Raw genomic sequence first — 21620 nt, 5'->3', positions numbered from 1 at the left:
GGATTACAGATGTGAGCCACCGTACCTGTACCAATCACCACATTTTAAAAGCTAATTTTAGAGAAGAAATCCCATCAGTTCTGTCTACACACATACTCTCTGTGTAGAAGTGAGTCATTAAAATCCCATTCAAACTCAGCTGGTCTGTGTATACTGAATAGTCAAGCCAGAGTTCATTTGATTCTCAACACATTTCTCTAAGGAGGCTCTGGGAAAACCAGTAAGTAGTCCAAGCTCCTGGGGCAAACATATAGTGGAAGCAATACTTAAACTTAGTTGCTTAAAAAACAAAAACCTAAATTCGAATTGTTTTCAATTATCCTGGCTTCAGGTTCTTACACAATTTTTAAAAAGACTAACACCCAGTTCAAACTCTCATTATTCTAAAAACTCTTTTAGAATAATTTAGGACAGAGGTGGATGTCTGATGTTTCCAGAAAATCGATAATGCAATTTTCTATAAAGTTGCCGCCCTGAGGAATGGGTGGTTTTTCAAGTTTTGTAATTAAGTATAATCAAAATCAGGTCACTGAGTAACACACTTTTTTTTTTTTTTTTGAGTTGCCGCCATTGTGCACAATGGCATTCCGGGAATTGTAGTTTCGCCATGCTGAACCCGCCTCACTGGAAACCAATCAGCAGACAGCCAACAGCCATGTGCACTGTGATTGGCTGGGAACCGCTCCCGCCCGCCCCTTGACCTGTCACTCAGTCGACTGTAAAGGCGGCCCACGGTTCTCGTGGAGCGTGTCGCCGGCCGGCTTGTTTGCTAGCAGGAGTGGTTGGTGATTCTCCAGGGCGGCCATGGCAGAGCCACAGCCCGCGTCCAGTGGCCTCACTGATGAGACCGCCCTCAGCTGCTGCTCCGACCCGGACCCCAGCACCAAGGTGGGTGACAGGGCCTCCTTCTCGGCGGCTGGTGCGGACCTGGGGCTCTGGCCCTGCCTGGCGGAATCCTAACCGGGTCCGGCCGCTGCTTGCAGGTCCGCGGCTGAGTGAGCTGGGAAGAGGGCGATAGAGGCCAGAGGGAGGAGACAGTGCGGAGGGATCCCCGTCTTTAGAAAGTTATTTCAAAACCTGTAACCCCTAGTGTGCGTTAATTTGTTTATTCTTGGCATGGTGTCTTGGAGCCAGGGCGACTCAGGGCCAGATTCCGTGTCTGTGGGTGTAGTAGTCCTCGGTCAGGCGCCATGGCCCTTTAGAGGGCCACTTTCAGAACTTGCATAGCTAAAGGGGTCCCTCTATAACTCCTTCCTCTCAGCCGCACTCATTTTCGTAGTCGCTTTGCCGCCAGCGTTCACTCCTTCAAACTACAGCGGTTGCTCGAATCTAACTGCCTTTGCTTGGCTTTGTTGCTCAAGTCCACACTTCTGTCCACCAAGAGTCTCTGGAGAGATTACAGGTAATAGAACTTCGAATTGAAGGGGATCTTAGACACTCTTCTTCTGACCCTTTCGTTTTGTAGTTACAACCAGTTGGACTTAACCTATGGCACCGAAAAGCCTTCACTTAACGCGGCTGTACTTACAGTAGGCAAGACTCATTCAGGTGTGGTCCCTGCCTCTGCATGGCTGAAAGTTAGACGTGGTGGCTGACGAGGCATTTATTCCTGGGTAGTCATCGGTGTCGGTAAACACCTTTGCATATATTCACTTAGGCGCTGCATCCTTTGTAAATTCCTTGAAGATTGAATGTGGGCTTTATGCAGACCTCTAGGAGGGGCTGAGAGATGTGAAGGACTTTGGTCCCTGCTTGTTCTTTACCTTAAGGGCAAAGGAGAGTCAGACACACTAATTGCCAAAGCTTTTGACTAGGACCAGGTGTGTACTTAGGGAAGATCTTAGTCACTACAAAGTTAAGGCAGGAAGGAAGGAATGAACACACACACACACTTTCTTGTTTAGACAGGTTCTCACTATATAGCTTTGCCTGTACCAGAACTTGCCGTATAGACCAGGCTGGCCTCAAACTTACAGAGATCAATCAAACTGCCTGTCTCCCAAGTGATGAGATTAAAGGAGTAAAACTCTTTTTCATGTGTGGTTTTTCTAGAGAGGGTTTCTCTGTGTAACCCTGGGTATCCTGGAACTCACTCTGTAGACCAGGCTGGCCTCGAACTCAGAAATCCGCCTCCTGAGTGCTGGGGTTAAAACTCTTGCTGGGCCATTTTTCTTCAAAGCACACCCAGAGTCTGGGTATTGTTCTGTCAGTTGACTTCCGAGGTAACTGGGGGTTTAGGTAGCAGGCTATTCAAACAGTAAGACTCCAGGGCCTGGGGATGTGGTGTGGTAGAGAGCGTGTTTGACTTTGAATTCAATCTCTAACAACAACCAACTAACCAAACAAAACCAACAAAACAAACAAGACTCAAGAGATGACTCAGCGGTTAAGAGCACTGACTGCTCTGTCAGAGATCCTGAGTTCAATTCCCAGCAACCACATGGTGGCTCACAGCCATCTGTAATGGGATCTGGCGCCCTCTTCTGGCGTGTCTGAAGAGCGTTAACAGTGTACTCACATAAATAAATCTTAAAACAAACTAGCAAAATGGACTGAATGAATGACCTAGAAGTCTCAGGGAGATCTTTAAAAATGCATCCAGTGCACTTTTCTTGGACTTTGATTTACATTCCCCGTTCCCAAATTTCTCTTGATTTGGAGTTCTCCTTTGAGATGAGTCATTTTTGGCACATGGACATACTATTCGGAGATTAGTAAAGCGAATTGTATAATATCTGGTGTGTGTGGAGTGTGCTAGGCCCTGGATCGATGTTTTAAGTTCATTTGTAACAACTCTATGAGGAAAGGGGAATTGTCTCCATTTTACAAATAAGGAGACTTAGACCCAGGTACTTGAGTGATTTGCCCAGAGAGGAGTCCACACTCCCAGCCTCTGCCCTCTCTGCTTCTGAGATGACTCAAGCTGTAGTTATAGAACTTGCCATGGAGGGGCAGGGAAAAAAGCCTGCAACCAGTGAAATTTAGCTTGATTATATGCTAACTGCCAAGAGCATAAAGAGCACTTTGGGGTGGGCGGGGACATGGGCAGGGACACTGTCGTAAAAAAGATGAAGACTTCATCCTTTGCCAGACATACACCAGCTCTGATGGATCCGGAATTAAAGGCATTACAAAGCATTCTGGCGTATGAGTTACTTTTGTCCTTGCTAAAAAGCAAGGAAAAAGCTTATTTTGGCCCACAGTTTGAAGGTGCATTCTGTGGCGGTGGGAGGGTGGGAGGACTCGGTGCAAGGGAGGCTTTAGCTGTGGCAGTGGGAGGTAGCTGGTCACGTGTCTGCAGTCACGTGTCTGTAACGCGCGTAGCTGGCTGATTTCCTTTTACTCAGTCTGAAAGCCTAGCCCTTGGATGACGCCACCCACATTCGGGGTGGGTCTTCCCTCCTTAAACTACTCTAAGGCTTTAGGTGATTGTCAATCCAGTTCCAAGTTGTCAGGGAAGATGAACTCTTATGGGGGAGTTTCAAAGGTCGCTTCGGTGGTACGTTGTAGGCACAGGCTGTTTGGAACCTGGAGCCCTGCGTTTGGATCCCCATGTCTGTGATCACTCCCGTCTTGGCAGGGCTCCTGGGGCTCATCAAAGGAATATAAAGATGACTCGGAGAGCTGTTCTGAGGGTATAGTGAGACTTAAATGCATTCCGCTAGTCTCTGGAGATAGAGCTCAAGGCAGTGTTTAGCTGTTAGGGTCAAGGGATGCGGTAAGCAGAAGATGGTGGTGGAACCATGTTTTCATGGGTGGGGTTTCCACACCCAGAGCGTTACACGGGACAGAGTCCAGGGGAGAGAGAGGAAATATCTTCGCAAAATGTAGCAGTGGAGTTGCAGAAGGCCATATTATGGTGAGAGTCGCATGCGGGGGGGGGGGGGGGGGGTGTAGAGAAAGCTAGCCTGATTGGAGACCAGTCACAAGGAGAGAATGTTGAATGTCCTGTCTAAGAAGGTTAAGTTAAGATTTTGTATGCATAGTGCAAGTAGTGGGTTTAGGGCTTGTGGTGGTTTGAATATGCTTGGCCCATAGGAAGTTGCAGTATTAGTTGTGGCCATGTTGGAGTGGGTGTGGCCTTTTTGGAGGAAGTACATCATTATGGGGGTAGGCCTTGAGGTCTCCTAGTGCTCAAGCTCCTTCCAGTGTGGGAGAGAGCCTCCTCCTTGCTGCCTTTGGATCAAGATGTAGGGAGGGCTCTCATCTCATTCTGAACCACGTCTGCCTGCAGGCGGCCAAGCTTCCTGCCATGATGATAATGGACTGAACCTCTGAAACTGTAAGCCAGCCCCAATTAAATGCTTGCATTTATAAGAGTTGCCGTGGTCATGGTGTCTGTTCACAGCAGTAAAACCCTAACTAAGACAGGGTGGGAGCATAAAACAACCACTGGGGTACTCTAATTTTGAAAACTCTTGTAATATTTATTTGTTTTTCTCATCCTATAAAGATTCCTACTTGTTGAGTTCAGAGTGTGTGTCTATGCTGAACTCAGAACTTTGGACTTGCAAAGCGCGTATGTGCTCTAACACCAAGATACATCCCTAGGCTAGAGTTATACTAGATATTATACATGTATGTAATGGAAATAAAGCCGGGCAGTGGTGGAGCACACCTTTAATCCCAGCACTTGGGAGGCAGAGGCAGTCAGATTTCTGAGTTTGAGGCCAGCCTGGTCTACAGAGTGCGTTCCAGGATAGCCAGGGCTACACAGAGAAACCCTGTCTCGAAAAAAAAAAAAAAACCCTTAAAAAAAAGTAATGGAAATAAAGATATATTTGTTGGGAGAACATATGTCTTTTTCCTAAGTGACAATAAGCATTCGACATAGGAAATGATTGAAGTAACCAGTGTGACAGCAGGTGTTAAAGACAATGTTGAACAGGTGCACATCGAACACATGTGCAGAGGGTTGATTTGTTGTTGTTGTTTTTTTTTTAACCTAGGATTTTGATTCGAGAACTATCACTCTAGATTGCATTTGAATAAGCCTTCAAGAAGCAGAGAGCAGTCCGGGCGGAAGCGAGGAGGGTTTGAGCCATGTAGCGGTTATTAGAAAGGCTGGGAGGAAGATTCCCAGGGAGGCTAAGCAGGCCAAGGAAGTAGTAGCATGCTAGGCTGGCCTTGGATTAGAACCTCTTCGGTTCCCTTCGGTATGATATGATTGAGTCGGGGAGTCTGTTGAGGGCAAAGCAAGGCAGGTGTCAAGAGAGCTTGTCTCACTTGGGCTGACAAGGAGTGGCTGAGGCAGTCTCCCTTGGGATTAAAGCTCTCTTGGGCTGGAGTGCTTCTGATATTCTAGCTGTGAAGCCTAGGCTGGGGATGTCGAGTCCAGGGCTGCGCTTAGGGGATTGGACTGGGGAATGCAGATTTGGGAAGCAAACTTAATAGTGTAACGGGACTTTTGGGTGTGTTTTATAAGGATAACAGCAAGACAAATGAAGCAGTTCGCTCTGGGCCAGACATTCTGCCAAGTTCTTTCACACATGACTGAATGTATGCTTCAGCTCAGCCATACATTATCCAAAAGGATGAAGGCAACCGGAAACAGAGGTTTTAGAAAAGTGATGGCTTCCTCAGTGTCACAGTTGTAGAGCCGTATCTTCGCCAGCTCCAGATAAATAAATAGTAATTCCTCTTATATATTTTCCCTCCGTTTGCATGAGAAAAGAAGTACCCTGGGATACCCATGAGAGGACAGATACTGTTGGGTGCGGCTTCAGAGATCTGAGTACAACTCCCTTGTTTAAAAAAAAAAAGCCAGGCATGATGGCGTGCGTTTGTGAGCTCAGAAGTAAGGAGGCAGAGATAGGTGGATTCCTGGAGTTCTCTGGCCAGCCAGCCAGGCCTGCTCTGGAAGCCTCAGGCCAGATGAGGAACTCCGCCTCCCAAAACAGAGCAGCTGGCTTCTAACAGCACCTGAGGTTGTCCTCTGGCCTCGGTATGGACACACACATGTGTGCACCTGTGTACACAAGGACATGCTACACATCCACACAAAGATGTGTGTGACCTCACAGCCATGTAGCAGTCCCACTGGTTTAAAAGCAGGGGATTGGCAGAGCCTGTTCCTCAGGCTCTAGAGAAGCATCTGCTTCCAGCTCTGGTTGTTGCCTGATCTCTTTTCCCTTCCAAGGTGTGGCCGACACTTGGGTTTCCTTGCTGGTTGTCAGAGGCTAAAATGGTGGCGCTGATCTGTCTCTCAGCCAGCCCCACAGCCTACTGTGACATTTGCAACCCGAGTCTTTTCTCACCATCTCTGCCATGTCTGTCACCGTCTTCTGCCTTCTGATATTGTTTGTCTCGTGTGATTGGGCCACCTAGCTAACCAAGGCTGATCTAACACGAAACCCTCCTTTCTTCTCCCAAGATATTTTAAATATGTTGTCAGGGTGTTTGCGTGTGGGTACGGCCACGTGAGTGTAGGCGCCTGTGGATCCCCTAGAGCTGGGGTTATAGTTGTAAGCTACCCAGTGTTGGATGCTGGAACTGAACCCAGATTTATGTTCTAACCCGCTGAGCCGTCTCTCCAACCCTGATCTCCATGTTTTAAGGCCAACTGGTCAGTTAACTTCATCTTCAGAGCAGCTTACAGTAGAACCTAAGTTTATGTTGGATAAAATAATCTGGGATGGTGTTTGGAGCTGGCTCTGTCTATGCAGTACCTCCAGCACCACCTCCCCCAGCCCCCGCCCGGTGTAGTGCATTGGCTAATAACCAAGCCCAGTGTGGGAGGCTGGCTTTCTCTGATGAGGCCTGCGGGAAAGCCTTTGAGGTTACCTCTGTGTGGTCCGAAAGAGCACACATCAGCTTCTCTGTGGCCTTAGCCTCCCCCACGCAGGCGCAGTAATTGATAGTGAAACAGCGGGCACTAGCGCTGGCCGGGAGAGAGGGAGACGCTTGCTATTTTCGTAGTTTTAGTATCCTGTTTTAATCTCTGCTTAGACTAGCATCTGGCATGGAAAGTGGTCTCACTGCTTCGTGAAAAGTCTGAGGCTTTTGCCTCATTTACCGTGGTCCTGGAGTGACTTTGTAGGTGTTTTTATACCTGTGTTCAGAGAGAACCAAGCGCTCAGTGCCTGGACAGAGAGTCACTTATCTCTTTCTTACGTGATTGTCAAAGGGGAAGGCAGCTCTGGATGTGATAGGACAACCTGGGTCCAGAAACATGGAACCTCGAGCCAGCCGCCTTCTGCCCTGTGGCTTAATGAGAGAACCAGACCACCAACCAGAGTGGCACTGAGGCCCAAAGGCAAAGCTTTGTTCAGGGGATGAATTGCCTGGCTGCCCCCAGAAGAAGGGAATACAGCACCCCCAAAAAGAAGCTAGGGGTTTTATAGGGTATTTTTAGTTGGGCGGGACAGTGTCTAGTAGGCTAAAGGAACTGCAGTGAGCTGTGTACTTTTCAGGGGGTGGTGTGCCCTCTGACCATTAGAATAGTGGGAGGCTGTGGACGAGCTGTTCTGTTGAGACAGGGGCTCAGCAGACTCCTGGGATGTTTAGAACGTTAAGTTTTCATTTTCCTTAAGGGACTAGGTCCCATGCTGGCCATTCATCTTGGTGTCTTAAGCCAATTCTGAACGATGAATTCAAGTGTTCTTTAAATGACTTCCTCATAACCAGACAGAGTTTCTCTGTGTAGACCAGACTGTCCTGGAACTCACTCTGTAGACCAGGCTGGACTTGAACTCAGAGATCCTCCTGCCTGTACCTCCCAAATGCTAGGATTTAAGGCATGAACCATCACTGCCTGGCATGTGTTTGTCTGTATTTTATATGATGTAAGTGTGTGTGTGTGGGGAGGCTGTGCGGCCGCTGCATCACTTTGTCACAGCTGTGATGAGTTACTCTGACAAAAGCAACTTTTAGGGGGGAAGGGCTTATTTCTACTCTCAGTTCACGTTATCCTCTGTTATGGTAGAGACGTGGTAGAAGCTGGAGGCAGCTGCCCATCACAGCCACAGACAGGAATCCCAGGGTGAGGAATGTTTGTGTTTAGCTAGCTTGCGTCTTTCTGTGCAGTCTAGGACCCACACCCGGGAAATGGTGCCACCTACATTTATTGTGGGTATTTCCCGCTTTGATTAATCAAGATTTGGTCCTGGGGGAGGAAGGATGGGGATGGGGACACAGGACACAGTGATGGGACTCAATTATGCCTTTAAACCCAGCACTCAGGAGGCAGAAGCAAGCAGATCTCTGTAAGTCTGAGGCCATATGGTCTACAGAGTGAGTTCTAGGACAGCCAGGGCAGGATAGACAGAGAAACTCTGTCTTGAAAAACAACAACAAAAACAAACAAAAAAGAAAGAGAGAAAGAAAGAAAGAAAGGAAGGAAGGAAGTCCCTAAATCCTCAGAGGTGCGGAGAGGCTCAGCTAATGTAAAACAGTCCCTCTCAGTATACCCAGAGCTTGCCTCATGCTGGGTCCTGTCAAGTTGACAGTATTCACCGCTGAAGCTGCAAAGGGGTGAGCAGAGCCTCCAGGCCTTTTGTGTTGAGTCTGTAAGCACAGAGGAATAGCACTGGGTAAGAGGTGCCTGTGGTAAAAGAAAACCTGAGCTTACACAGGTTAGACGATTGATGTGTCCACCTCTCAGTTACAAAGTGGAGACAACACTTGGACATGTAAATACTTAATATTATTGCATCAGGGCTGGGGATGCAGCTTGGCTGGCCAGCGTGCATGAGGCTTGGGGTTGATCGCCAGAATAGGGGAGGTAGTGGACATGTCCCAGCATGTGGGAGTGGAGGCCAGAGTATCAGCAGTTCAAGGTCATTCTTGGCTACAGAGTGAATTCGAGGCCAGTCTGGACTACTTGCAACTCTGATTCAAAAATCGGTGGTTCCTGAACCTAAAGAAGTCAGCTCCTAACCAAGGCACGACTAGTAATTTTACCCTGAAGGTTTTGAGGTGTTAGGGACTGCCTTTTTGCTGCTTGGTTCTTTAGGAGTCTAGGACCTCCTTATAAGGTCTTGCCAGTTAACAGAGTTACCAGTAAATTGATGGACACAAAGAACCTTAGTGTGGTACAAAGGAGCAGAGTGAGAGAGCTTCTCAGGGAGATTTCTTTCTGCAGAGAGTGTACCAGAACCCCCAGGCTGTGGTGACACAATCTCAGCACTCAGGAGGCAGAGGCAGGTAGATCTCTTACTTTTAGGCCAGCCTAGTTTACAGAGTGAGTTCCAGGATAGCCAGGGCTATGCAGAGAAACCCTGTCTTGGGATTCCCCCCTCCAATAAAATAAATAAATAATGTCTCAAGTGATGTGTTTATAAAAAGATAAGGAGATACAGGATATGTTCTATGGGGGTGTGGTGAGGTATGGGGGAAGGGGATGTCTCAGCGGGCCCATGCCGAGGCATCCCTTCCCCCTGAGGGACCAGTCACATGACTGTATAGTATAGAATAGAGTTTATTCAGGGCATGGGGAGGGGAGTTAAGAGGGTAGTAGAGGCACAGAGAGGGGGGTGAGGGAGGGAGAAAGAGACAGAAGTAGAGGCCGGCCATGACCACATGGAGAGAGGGGGAAGGAAAGGGGGAAGGGGCGAGGGGACAGAGAGAGCATGAGTGCAAGAGAGAGGGGAGGGAGCAAGCAGCCCCTTTTATAGTGGACCAGGCCTACCTGGCAGTTGCCAGGTAACGGTGGGGTGGAGTTTAGATAGAATGCTAACATCAAGGACACCCACAATAAATAAATAAATAAAGTCTTAGGAACCCCTTCCCAAATAAGTATATAAATAAATAAATAAATAAATAAGCAAGCCAGGACCCAATTACTAAACAAGCACCCTGGGGCCAGAAACACACGTAACTTTTACATGAAGGCAGGTGGTGATTGTCTTTTGCCCATTGCCTGGGGTCCAACCTCACAGTCCATTCCGACTGAGTAGTTTAAAAGAGTCCTTGATAGGGAAAGGGGAAGAGGTCATGTGATTCTTGCCACTGAATTCTGTGAAGTGGAGGCGGGAGGGCTGGAGGGAGAGGGAGCAGAGGGGGTCGCTCCTTTCTAAATAGTTCAGCAAGGCTGTTTATACACTCATCAGATATTAAGGAGTTTGGCATGGTCACTCAACACCTTTAATCCCAGTACTTACAAAGCAGTCAGGCTGATCTCTGGGTTTAAGGCTAGCTCAGATTTGTTTAGTGAGTTCCAGACTAGTCGGGCTCCATGAGACTCTGTCGGGGCGAAAAAATTATAGAGGTTGGATTTTTTGTTATGCCAAATAAAGCTGAAGTTTGCTTGCTCAAAATCAAGGTAGAGAAGGGATACACACTCGCTGGTAGTTTATTTAGAAGATAGTCACCAGAAGCCCTGGGCAGTGAGGTGGGCAGTGGAGGCAAAAAAAAAAAAAAAAATTTTTTTTGTTTTGTGGCACTGGGGATCCGTGGATAGATGATGTGGGAGTCACTTCAGAATTATCACTGGAGCAGGTGCTGGTGGCTCATGCCCTTAACTTCAGCACTTGTGTGAAAGCTGGAAGGTCAGAGAGTTCAAGGGCCAGTTGTTAACATACCAAGTTTGAGGCCAGCGTGGCCGGGATGGGATACTGCCTCAGGACCCCCAGTCAAACCAAAACAAGTGCAAAGGTCCGGCTAAGCCTTGGTGACTCCGGAGCAGGAAAGCCTGGTTTCTCAAACACTATTAGTTGGGGGCATTCCTGGAGTGGAACTCTCTGGCTCTCAGCTGCCCCACCCACCCCAGAAGCCTGCAACTGGACCACACAGGGCAGACAGCTCAGGCCTGTGAGCTGGAGATGGGTTTCTCTCTGCTTGCTTTCTGTTTGTATGGCGACACTGGGCTGCTCTGTTACAGGAAGCATAGTGGAAGCTACTAATAAGGGTTAATAAGTGTTGAAAGTTAAAGACACTCACCACACCCTGCTGTTTCTCCTTAGGATTTTCTACTGCAGCAAACGATGCTAAGAATTAAGGATCCTAAGAAGTCCCTGGATTTTTACACGAGGGTTCTTGGGCTGACGTAAGTAAAGTATTCCTTAGCGCCTTGCTGTTGAGAAGCACGGTGTTAGAGAAGATGGCTCAGTGGAGGAAGAAGGAGAGAACCAACTCCCCCACTTTGTCCCCTGAGCTCCATGGCAGTGCCACGATGATACTCCCTTCCTCTCAGAAATAACAGGCCAAATAAGTCGTTCCTGTGTTCAGACCTTTTACTGCTCTGCTTCTGAAATCCTGTCTGTCAGGACGTAGTATTTAGAGAGCCCATGGATGTATTTAAAGTCAGCCTCTGGTTCCATCTTCACAGGCTGCGTTCTGTCTTGCTAAGGAGGTAGTTTGTGATCCTCCGAGCACGTGATCTGCTGTGTGTGCTTTTCTTCAGCTTTACTAAGGCACGCTTGGTAATTTGGCTTGTTTCCTCAAAGAGAGTGAGGCTTTTGGTAACACACACACACACAAGTAATTAAGTGAAGTGATCTTTGGTTCTCCACCTTTCATTTACTTCCACGAACTTTAAGAGAACAGCTCAAGTATTATGTATGCTCAGAAAATGTGTTCAGATCCGAAAAATACATAATGGAGATTGTAAAATGGCTTCCTTCTCCCCAGACTGCTTAATTTCTTGTGGGTTTTCTTTTCCCTCAGGAAAAGTGGTTTGCCGTGTGTGTACAGCATATTTAAAAGTCAGGGTGGCAGGGCTGTGGTGGCACACACTTTAATCCCGGTACTCTGGAGGCAGAGGCAGATGGATCCCTGAGTTTGAGGCCAGCCGAGTCTACAGAGAGTTCAAGGACAGCCAGGGCTAGCTACACAGACAGGCCTCATCTAAAAAACAAAAATAAAAATAAACAAGCAGAAAGACAGAGTGAGAGCAGATCCACCAGACACCGCTCTGAGCCGGATGCCAGGCCTGTTCTTCCCTTGGGTCTTCGCAGAAGATCCCTTTCCCATAGTTCATACACTTTTACACACAAAGAAGCTAAGTTGCTGGTCTCCCGACCCTGAAGTCACCCCACAGTCGGCACTTGGCAGAGTTGAGTCCGTTTGCACTTGACTGCACCTTTGACCTTGTGTGTTACTGGGGTCCCCGCTAGGGTGCAGCTTGACCCTAACCTGGATTCGCTACTCTCTGCTGGAAGCTTTTCTTCCGCTCCTGTCTGATTGCTTGTTAAGACTGGTATAGTCGCTTTAGTAAGGCAGAGATAGTTTTCCTGGTGGTTCTGTTTAAGGTATTGGATCCTTTATAGGGTAAATTTATTTGTGGTTAATTGGTGCATAAATCTCGTGGTCCAGGCATATTGATAACAGGGATAAGAGGTTGGACAGGACTCTGGAAGCTCTGTTTTAGGTGCAGAGGGATGGCTCAGTTGTTAAAGTGCTTGCCCCAACATGCACACCTGCAGCCCTGTTGCTGGAGGGACAAAGATTCTGAGACTTTTCCTTGTACTCAGTAGGCAGAGGCAGGTGGACCTTGGTGAGTTGAGCTCAGCTCGGCCTACTGGTCAGTCAGTTCCAGGCCAGCTAGGGTCACACACTGTCTCTGAGGTCAAAGGTGAGTAAAAGACAGTGGACAGCAGTTGAAGGGACCCTGTGCCATCCTCTTACCTCTGCATGCACACCCCATTTCCTGTACCCCCATGGTTACACACACACAAAGACATTTTGCTTTTGCTAGGCTCTTGCTTGGTCTTGATTATGAACAGGGTCACCTTTGAGCATAATTAATCCTCAGTCATCTAAAAAAATTATATTATGTATATTGTTCTGCTTGTGTGTGATCCTTCAGTCTCTGACTGACTGACAATCTAACTTCACTTCTCTTTAAAAGCCTTGGGACTTTTTCCGTCTGCTTGCCTGGCCTCCCTTGTCCCGGCGACACTCCCTGAGACTCTTTCTTGCCCTCCAACCCCTTGCCTGTGCTGTGTCACTTTCTCTGTATCACATGTGCACAGACGGTGCTGCGGACTGCTCTTGCTTGCTTGACTCCCCTCTTTCTTCCTCCCCTGCCTCACCTGCTCAGCCATGTTGAAGCCGCTCCCAGAGGACCTTTCCATGCCCTGTGACCTTTTCACGGTCTTAATTGTTTCACCTTTCCGCAGTGTCTGAGGCGTTAACCCCCTGTTGTTGACATTCACATTTTCCGTGATTCTCACCTGGCCTTCTCTCCCGCTACCTACCCTGTTTGCTTTCCTGGGGTTTTGAAGAGCTCATGAGATGTGTTTAGCTGGAAGTGACAGGGAAAGGTACTGCATTGTTCACCGAAGCAAAGCTTTCCGATGCCTTCCCTGTTCGTTAACCCTGAATAACCGAGAGCTGATGTGCAGGGTTGCTCATGGAATCCCAGCACTTGGAAGTGGAAGCATGCGGCGAGTTGCCGCTATCTAGTGAGTTCAGACTATCCTTGGCTACACAGTAGGGTCGTGTCTCAGGAAACATTTAAAAAAGATTAGTGAGTCACGGACCCCTGACCCGCACAGTTTGGTACTGGAACCCTGACCAGGGGCAGCAAGGGAGTGAGTTAAGAGCAGACACTAGAGAACCAGATACCTGGGCACAGAAAAGCTGGGGTCTGGTGGTTTGTGAGCAGTGATGGAGTGCTAGCAACCACAGCAACAACCTGGAGCCTTGGTGTGTTTGTTATGACAGTAAAAGGGTGGGCTAGCCTCTGGAGGAGGCATCTGTAGGCTAGCAGTCTCAGGCAGTAAGCACTCTTGGGGAGGAAGCTGCAATTGACAGCTCTTGCACACATGCGCCTTCAGTTTGTGAATACGCATACCTGTATACACTGTTAACTTATCACTTGGACTGGAGGAAGGCTTTACTGTCCCTCCGAGCCTAGGGGTGTGTTGGGGGCTCACCCTTCCCATGGCTCTGAGCATTGGTCTGGGCATTGATCCTTGACAGACATGGCCATGTCAGCAATACACATTCCCTCAAGACTTCATACGCTTGAGCCTCAAAGCTTCCTCTGCTCTACTTAGAACCCTGTGTTTCATTTTATCACGCCTGTGTGCATGCTTGGGAACTGAGCACTTTGGTTTTTGCGACAAGCTCTCTCACTGGTTCCTGCTAAGCTTGATGGCCAGCAAGCCCCAGGGCTGTGTCTGGCTCAGTCTCCCCAAGGCTGCTCTTGCAAGCACACACCGTCGTGCTTGGCTTTCCGCATGGGTGCTAGGGCTCAGACTCAGGCTTATGCTTATATGGTAAGCACTGACAGGTGGAGCTGTCATATAAAGGCGGTTTCCCCTTGGCTTTGGCCCATGCTTTTCTCACCCAGGTCCTATTTCATATGTGGCCTTATACCTAGCAGAGCTTACATGCTATGCTGAGCTCAGTCTGAGTCGGCCTGTGCTACTGTAAATGACCCTGGCTTTTCTTCTAATTCCAGGCTCCTCCAGAAGCTTGACTTTCCTTCTATGAAGTTCTCGCTCTATTTCTTAGCTTACGAGGATAAGAACGATATCCCCAAGGACAAGTCCGAGAGGACGGCATGGACGTTCTCCAGAAAAGCTACCCTGGAGCTCACACAGTGCGTACTCATTTTTGTCTCTGTACGGAGCCTGGCTTTGCAAAGGTATTTTAAAGAAATGTTCTGTGCTTACCAGTCTAAATCAGTTTGTTTGTTTGTTTGTTTGTTTAGGTTTTTGGAGACAGGGTTTCTCTGTGTAGCCCTGGCTGTCCTGGAACTCACTCTGTGGACCAGGCCGGTCTAGAACTCAGAGAGATCCTCCTGCCTCTGCCTCCCGAATGCTGGGATTAAAGGCGTGCGCCACCTCCTGGCAATTTTCAATATATTTAAGTGTAGATATTTGGGTCTTATGGTATCAGTAAGACAAAGAGAACATTTTTCTTTTAGAAAAAAAGACCTCAAATGGCAACATATTTGCCAAATTACAGCTTATTAATTTTATAACATAAAAGATTCTTCTAAAATCCTCTGATACTCACATTTTTGTCCTCTTAGTATTTTGCTATCTTTTTGATCCGGAAATGTTATAGAATATGTTCCTTTTAAAGAGCCAGCATGTCATTTTATAATAACTAACATTCAAATTTTAAGGTATTTTTATAACCTCAACATTTAAAGGTACAGAATGAAGGATTGCCCATTTCTTTTAATTTCACTACATTGGTGGGTTTTTGGTTGGTTTTGTTTTTTGTTTTTGTTTTTAGGAACTAACAAAAGAGCCTCTGTTGCAGTATGTCCGTGTTAGTGTGTATCCCTTGATTCAGAAAGACTTGCTTAAGTGGCCTTCTCATATCTAAATGGAAATACTGGAATCTAGTCCCAGGAGCTGTTTTGATACTTGGTGACATCTAGAACTTAGAAAATGGCAGCTGCTGTGATTTTTATTCTTGCTCTTGTGCAGGTGCCTGAGTTTGAATGTCTTTTTAACCTGGTTAGAATCTTCTTGGCCAGCTTGCCCCTTTCTATAGGTGAAAACTCTGTATTTGAAGTAAAGTATCATACATACAGAGTACAGCTCCAGAGATTCTCCCCCATAGGCTATTCGCAGGTCAGAACTGTGAGTTACTGTCTTAGGCAAGGCTCTGTCTCTAAAAGAACAGAACCATTAGAGTGTGCATCCAGTAGGAGAGGAGATCTATTAGATTACGTGGAAGGGGCCTGTTAGTCCCAGCGGTAGCTGCCTGAACTCAGGAGAAGCAGAGAGCCCAGCTCCATCCACCAAGCTGGCTGCGCTGGCTGTCCTAAGCCAGGGTCCACGGCCTGAGCTCCCTGGAGAGGCACTGCTACTAAGTCCATGGCAGAAGGCCAGCAAGCTGGAGTCTCTTAGCAGCAGTAGATGCAGGACAGTTGGAAGGCGTTATCTACTTTGACGGTGGGTCTTCCTCTCTGGAAATTCACACGAATTTTTAAATCAATTAATCAAATTATTATCATTCATCACTATCAATTATTAATCAGTAAAGATTGGTTGTAGTTATTAAAATATTAATAATTATTAAAATTAATAAATTAGCTAAAATTGATTTAGACTGGTGAGCACAAAAAGTTATTTAAATACATTTAAAAAGCTGAGGTGTGTGTACTAGGTTGACTCTGAATCCCTCAAGCTGACCGTGGACACCAGCCTTCATGGTTGTTCTCCTTTCTTCTGTAGCAACTGGGGCACTGAAGATGATGAGACTCAGAGTTACCACAACGGCAACTCAGACCCTCGCGGATTTGGTATGTCTGCCTCGTAGTATGTGATGTTTGTGCATGCGAGTGAGTTTGCATGGTGTACATATTTACGGATACAGAACATTAGATATGAATGGCCTAATTTTCAAGTATAACTTATTAGGGATATGGATCTTTTTATTTCTTGCCAATCTTATTCAGCAGCTTTGTTGGCGTTCGTCCAAATATTGTGTTTACTTTCTCGTACTATTATACTGTAAAGCTACAGTATTATGTTTCCAGTAAACCTTATTGTAGGGCTAGGGTTAGAGCCCACGGGCTTGTACATGCTGGGAAGGCATTCTGCCACTAGACTGTCACTCCATCTCCATTTCGGAGAGTATTAGTTAAAAACAATGAGAACTATGCTTAGTCATTTTCTGATAGTGTCTTGTCAAGGGGCAGAAGAGATAGTCCAGTGGTTAAGAACACTTGCTGTTCTTGTAGTGGACCCGGGCTTGGTTCTCAGCACCCACACTGTGGTTCACAGCCATCAGTAATTCTAGTTCCATGGAATCTGATGGCCTCATCTGACCCCATCAGACATCAGAACATACATAGTGCATATACGTACACACAGACAAAATACTCGTGACACACAAAATACATCTATAATATGCATCCTGTCGAGATGGCATAATAAAAGCTTCAGTTGGGTAATGTAGTGAATGCCAACAGTTAACCCATTAAACATGAATGAATAACCTTGTTGTTATAGATTATTCTAAACAGGTTGAACTACACATTAACCAGTACTGATTTATTTAAAATAATAATTCCGAGCAACTATTTCACTATACCCAGCTAGTCAGACAGCAGTTGGTTCTTAAATATATGGGTTCTGAAGCAGTTTAATCTGTTGTCGAGGGCCTTGGGTTTTGAAGTAAGATCTGGAGATCATTCGAGACACTCTTACAACGTTTCTTCCTGTGCTCTGTGTTTTGGGGGAATGCCGTCACCAAAGGTCACATTGGGATTGCCGTTCCTGATGTCTACGGTGCCTGCAAGAGATTTGAAGAACTAGGTGTCAAGTTTGTGAAGAAGCCCGATGACGGTGAGTGAGCCCTCTTCTCACAGAGTGCACAGCTAAGATTGGCTAACGCGTCTGCATGGCCGCCGGGATTGTGCTGACGGGCGGCAGTCACAGGAACCTCTTTCCAGCAGGCCCAGGAGTGAACGTAGCTCTCCTTAGAAAACGGAAAGAGCGTGTTGTACGGCTTCACCAGGGACTAGGCACAAGATGTAGAGTGCAATGAGATTCTCACTTCCCCCTTTTCTAGCCCCCACTTTCTCTCATTGGCTTCCAGCTTTTAGAATGTCAGGGTATAACTAGTTGCTCCTAAATGAATCCTGTGAAGTGTATTTTGTGATTAATATAACTTTTGCCAGGTTACTTTAGAATAACTGGTGTTTTTCTTTCTTTTATACTATTATACGTGCTTATGTCTTGGTATGTGTCTTGAAGTAGCACATATCTGAATACTGTCATATATATGTATCAGTATTATTATACTTAGATCTGTTCTTACCTCTGGTTGTTTGTTTGTTTGTTTGTTTTTAGTTTATTTTTAACTTTGGAAGTAGGTTCCTGCTGTGTGGCCCAGGCTGCCTATGAACTTGGGATGTCAGTTTCAGCCTTGCTAGTATTTTTATTGTGCACCACCGCAGTCAGTTACCGGTTCAGTCTGAGAGAGCTCACCAGCTGAAGCGGTTAAGGAGATCATTGGTAGAGCCCTTGTCTAGCATGCCCTGCGATCATGGGCTCAGTCCCCAGCACCAAAAAAATAACCAAAAAAAAAAACCCAAACCAACCAACCACACACCCAGAAACCCAGAGAGTTATGAAACCTTTCAATACAGATGTTTCAAGTAAATCATTCCCTGTGGGATCTTCTCAGTGAGGAAACGGCCTGCCCTCTGCTCACATCGGCTGCTGGTACCTGGCCTGGTTTCCTATTTATCATCTCTTTTTTCTTTGGACCTCACATTTTTCTCAAAGATAGTTTGAGTCTCCTTTTCTCCATTTCTCTCTTGAAGCATCTTTGACATCTTCACCCAGACTGCAAAGTTTTGTGAGGACTGATTTCTGAGACTGATGAATGAGAACCAGGCACAGATAGATGCGTTCTGCTGAGATCGCAGGCTCGTTTCCCCTCGCTCTTGAAAACACTGAGTCCTTGATAAATCTGCCCTCAGGGTGACTGATACTTCTTTGTATGTTATAGTGGTTTTTCTGGAGATCTTTTGTTTACTGGTTTCTAACTTTGCCTCTCAAATGTATCTGTTCTGAGTTTTCTTCTTGGTTCGTGTCTGTGTGTGGTGTGTATGCGCATGTGCAGGCCTCCCCCCTAGTACCCTGTACTTTAACAAGGCAGAGTCTCTCACTGAAGCCTGGGCTCCCTGATTTGTACTGTCATTGCTATGGTTTTCATCCCGTGGCTCCCTGACATTTTCTTAGTCTTGGTTAACACTGGTAATACTTCACAGTGCTCGTCATAACTATGTATTTTAATAGCTCTTTGTCCATTGTCCTAATATTTCATGGTTAATTCAAATAAATAATCCATTGTTTGTTTGTTTTTTAAATATGTAATTATGCTCAATTATATATTTAATTGTGTTCTTGGATTATGTTAGTTTTGCCTCTGAGCTATTTTTCCCAACAAGTGTAAACTGCTGTAATCCATCAGGCCACATGACTGGCAGAAGAGAATAGTCCCCGAGGATCCGGTTGATCTCAGGAAGACAGGCTGGGTGAGCCCTGGGCTGGGTTTCCTGCCTACTGGAAAGGACAGTTCTTCTCAGTAGAGGCTTTTCCCCCTCAGGGCAAAGCAGCTTTTGTAGGAGACAGGTCTGTTGTCTTCACACCTGGCCTTGGACATGTGTGGGGGAGAGTCCTGAAGTTAGCAGGCTTATTCTTTCTGGCTTCCTCATTAGACAAACACTGCAGCAGCACCCCACCCCCACCCCTTTCACTCTTGAGGGCATCTGGGAATCCATAGTGGAGCCCCTCCCAGGGTGCAGGCTGGTGTTGATTGCCTTGGGGAGAGGCAAACATCCTGTTTATTCTTGCTCAGTTCTGACTCTAAACTATCCTCTCTATGGATCAGGTTAAGTGAGCGAGCCATGCTCACAGGTCCTCCTCAGCCGTCATCCTGGAGATTGCTTAGCTCCGTTTCTCTCTCTTTTTCCTTGACCTTGGGGTCAGGAGGCAGACACTAGAGTCAGATGAGGGCAGCATCTTAGTCCCTAGATAAATCAATCTCTCAGGGCACATCCATATGTCTAAGTGACCAACTCCATCGTGGTGACAATCCCCGGGAGCCACAGTCTGACTGACAGGGCTTAGGGTACCCCAATATAGTGTTTAATAGGGTTTGCCTGACCTAGGCCTCTGGTGTCTCGGTTGTGCAAAGAGGCCACATTGCCTGCTCCCTGGAGCATCTTTCTATCTTCTCTTCCTTCCTAAATCATTTCTGTGATTGTTGACATGGTGACCTCAAAGAGAAGCAAGGACCTGGTACTTAATAGAGCTGTTCCCAGGTTCTCAAAGGTCACATTCTAGGCATTAGGATAACCATGCTACTATGACACAAACCTTTTAGAGTGAAAGGTATCTACAATGTATTTTATTCAAGTGCAAATTAAAATTGTAATGAAAACATGTTTGATTTAAATGTGCCTTTCTAGTAATAAAAAATTTTCATTCTACAGGGAAAATGAAAGGTCTGGCATTCATTCAGGATCCTGACGGCTACTGGATTGAGATTCTGAATCCTAACAAAATAGCAGCGATTGTTTAGTTCCGTGAGAATGTGCCTGTGAGGTGTTGTACAGCAGGGACAAGAAACAGAGCGATTCAAGATGCTGAGGTGCTGAGGTGCCTGAAGCCTCGGGGACTGATCGTTTGGACTGATCGTTTGCTCCGGTTCAAGTCATTCAGAAATCCCTTTCATTGTCCTGATTCAGTGGGTTTTGAAAAATCTCCCCTCTGTTTAGCCAACCTAATTTTCAAGTAGCAATTTATCTTATGACCTTGACAAAGTTGTGTGACTTTACTTTTAAGATAATAATTAGAACAGTTCCCTTTAGAGACCACAGTTGCTACTGCCTGTCTCTTAAAGACTACTCAAGTCTGTTTCTCATTCATCATTTAAAATTTTGTTTCAAATGTTTCTTTTTGGGGTCTGTTACCTTCTGGGGTTTCAGTTCCTCAGAAATAACTTTCCATAATGGGAAGTACAGAGCAGTGAACAGAAATGAGATTTCACGAGTACTTCAAACAGTGTAGTGTTTATCTTACAAAAGAGAAGGTACTCCTGAGAGCAATTCGGAATCATGCCGACAAGGACACAGATAGAAATACTAATTTTTTTTTGTATATATGTATATATATATAAAGTACTTTCAGAATTCAAGGACTAACTTTACTTTTCTGGAGGGAGATGGAATTAGACAAGGGGCTATGCCAAAGCATCCGTTATGTGAATGAGTACTGCAGTTACCATGTGAGAAAGCAAACAGCTGGACATATGAAGCAACCTGATTGGTCTGAAGGCTTGCGAGGTCATCGGTCCTGGTAGCTGGATAATGCCTCACCGGTCCCTCCTGCCCTGCTGTGAAACCTGCAGTGAGTCTGGCCTTGTGCTCTTTGCTCACAGCCAGGGTTGAAGCCCCTGTTGCTCTAGGGGATGCCTGTGAGTGAGCCCCACATTACATGGAAGGAGTCTCCCCCACCCCATGGTCTTCAGGATGCTTGTAATCACATAGGATGAGTTACGTTCAGTGCTAAGTCAGATGTTTGGGAGTTAGCTCTGTGGTCTAACCTGCTGACTGACGATTGATGGATTCTCAGAGGCGATTTGGAGACTCAACGACTGGAGGACAAAACCCAGTCTGAAGTTTCCTGCCCACTGTTGTGGAAGACGCAGATGGCCAACGTCAAGCAATACACAGCTGTGGGCGCTTTGTGTCTTCTCGGGACGAAATGGATTTATATGAGCAGTTTAAACACTTCATAGGCCGAAATAAAGCTAACGCTGTTTAATACATAAAGTTCTGTGTAGTGAGTCCCTTTGTGTAAAAGGCTGGTCTTGAGACCTGAGAGGATTCTGAAGGAAGTTTGTGGAGAACCAGGGGCACACGTGAGTCTGTACAGAGTAAGTCAGGTAGCTTCTATGGTTGAAGAAGTGTGAAAAAGAAAATGCCAAATCAAAAGATTTGGGGAGTGAAGTACCTTCAGGAGAAAGACCCAGGTATCAAAGGGTGGGTCACAGGAATTTAGGAGGGCCAGTTTCAAATATCCAGTGCTAGAATCACCAAACGGTATTCTTATACTGGACCTACCCAATTCATCTAACAGTTTGAAGCATATTTCTAGGGGTGAGAAGTACTTGCTAGGCGAGTCTTGCCAAAACATAATCCTCGTTTCCTTAAGTTCACTCCTATATGCACTGAAAAAAAAAAAAAAAACAAC

At 46.4% G+C, this 21620-nt stretch overlaps 1 protein-coding gene across 1 annotated transcript; it reads left to right on the top strand.

Annotated features, from left to right (window-relative positions):
• Positions 1–696: 696 nt before the first annotated feature.
• Positions 697–21199, top strand: Glo1 (glyoxalase I). Its single transcript, XM_028767901.1, has 6 exons — positions 697–888; positions 10902–10984; positions 14348–14488; positions 16083–16150; positions 17109–17198; positions 19859–21199. The coding sequence occupies exons 1-6, from the start codon at positions 805–807 to the stop codon at positions 19945–19947; spliced, it is 555 nt and encodes a 184-aa protein (XP_028623734.1). The 5' UTR covers positions 697–804; the 3' UTR covers positions 19948–21199.
• The last annotated feature ends 421 nt before the right edge of the window (positions 21200–21620 follow it).

The sequence above is a fragment of the Grammomys surdaster genome, unplaced genomic scaffold (genome assembly GCF_004785775.1).
Source record: "Grammomys surdaster isolate TR1022 unplaced genomic scaffold, NIH_TR_1.0 183, whole genome shotgun sequence".
NCBI classification, from domain to species: Eukaryota; Metazoa; Chordata; class Mammalia; order Rodentia; family Muridae; genus Grammomys; species Grammomys surdaster.
This window is presented reverse-complemented; position numbering and strand designations above follow the sequence as displayed.

Bases quoted from the DNA above. Each gene is read 5' to 3' on its own strand.
- Glo1 (XM_028767901.1), top strand. From the start codon at position 805: ATGGCAGAGCCACAGCCCGCGTCCAGTGGCCTCACTGATGAGACCGCC. The intron at 10,985-14,347 runs GTAAGTAAAGTA...TTCTAATTCCAG, and splicing joins ACGAGGGTTCTTGGGCTGAC to GCTCCTCCAGAAGCTTGACT. The intron at 14,489-16,082 runs GTGCGTACTCAT...TTTCTTCTGTAG, and splicing joins GCTACCCTGGAGCTCACACA to CAACTGGGGCACTGAAGATG.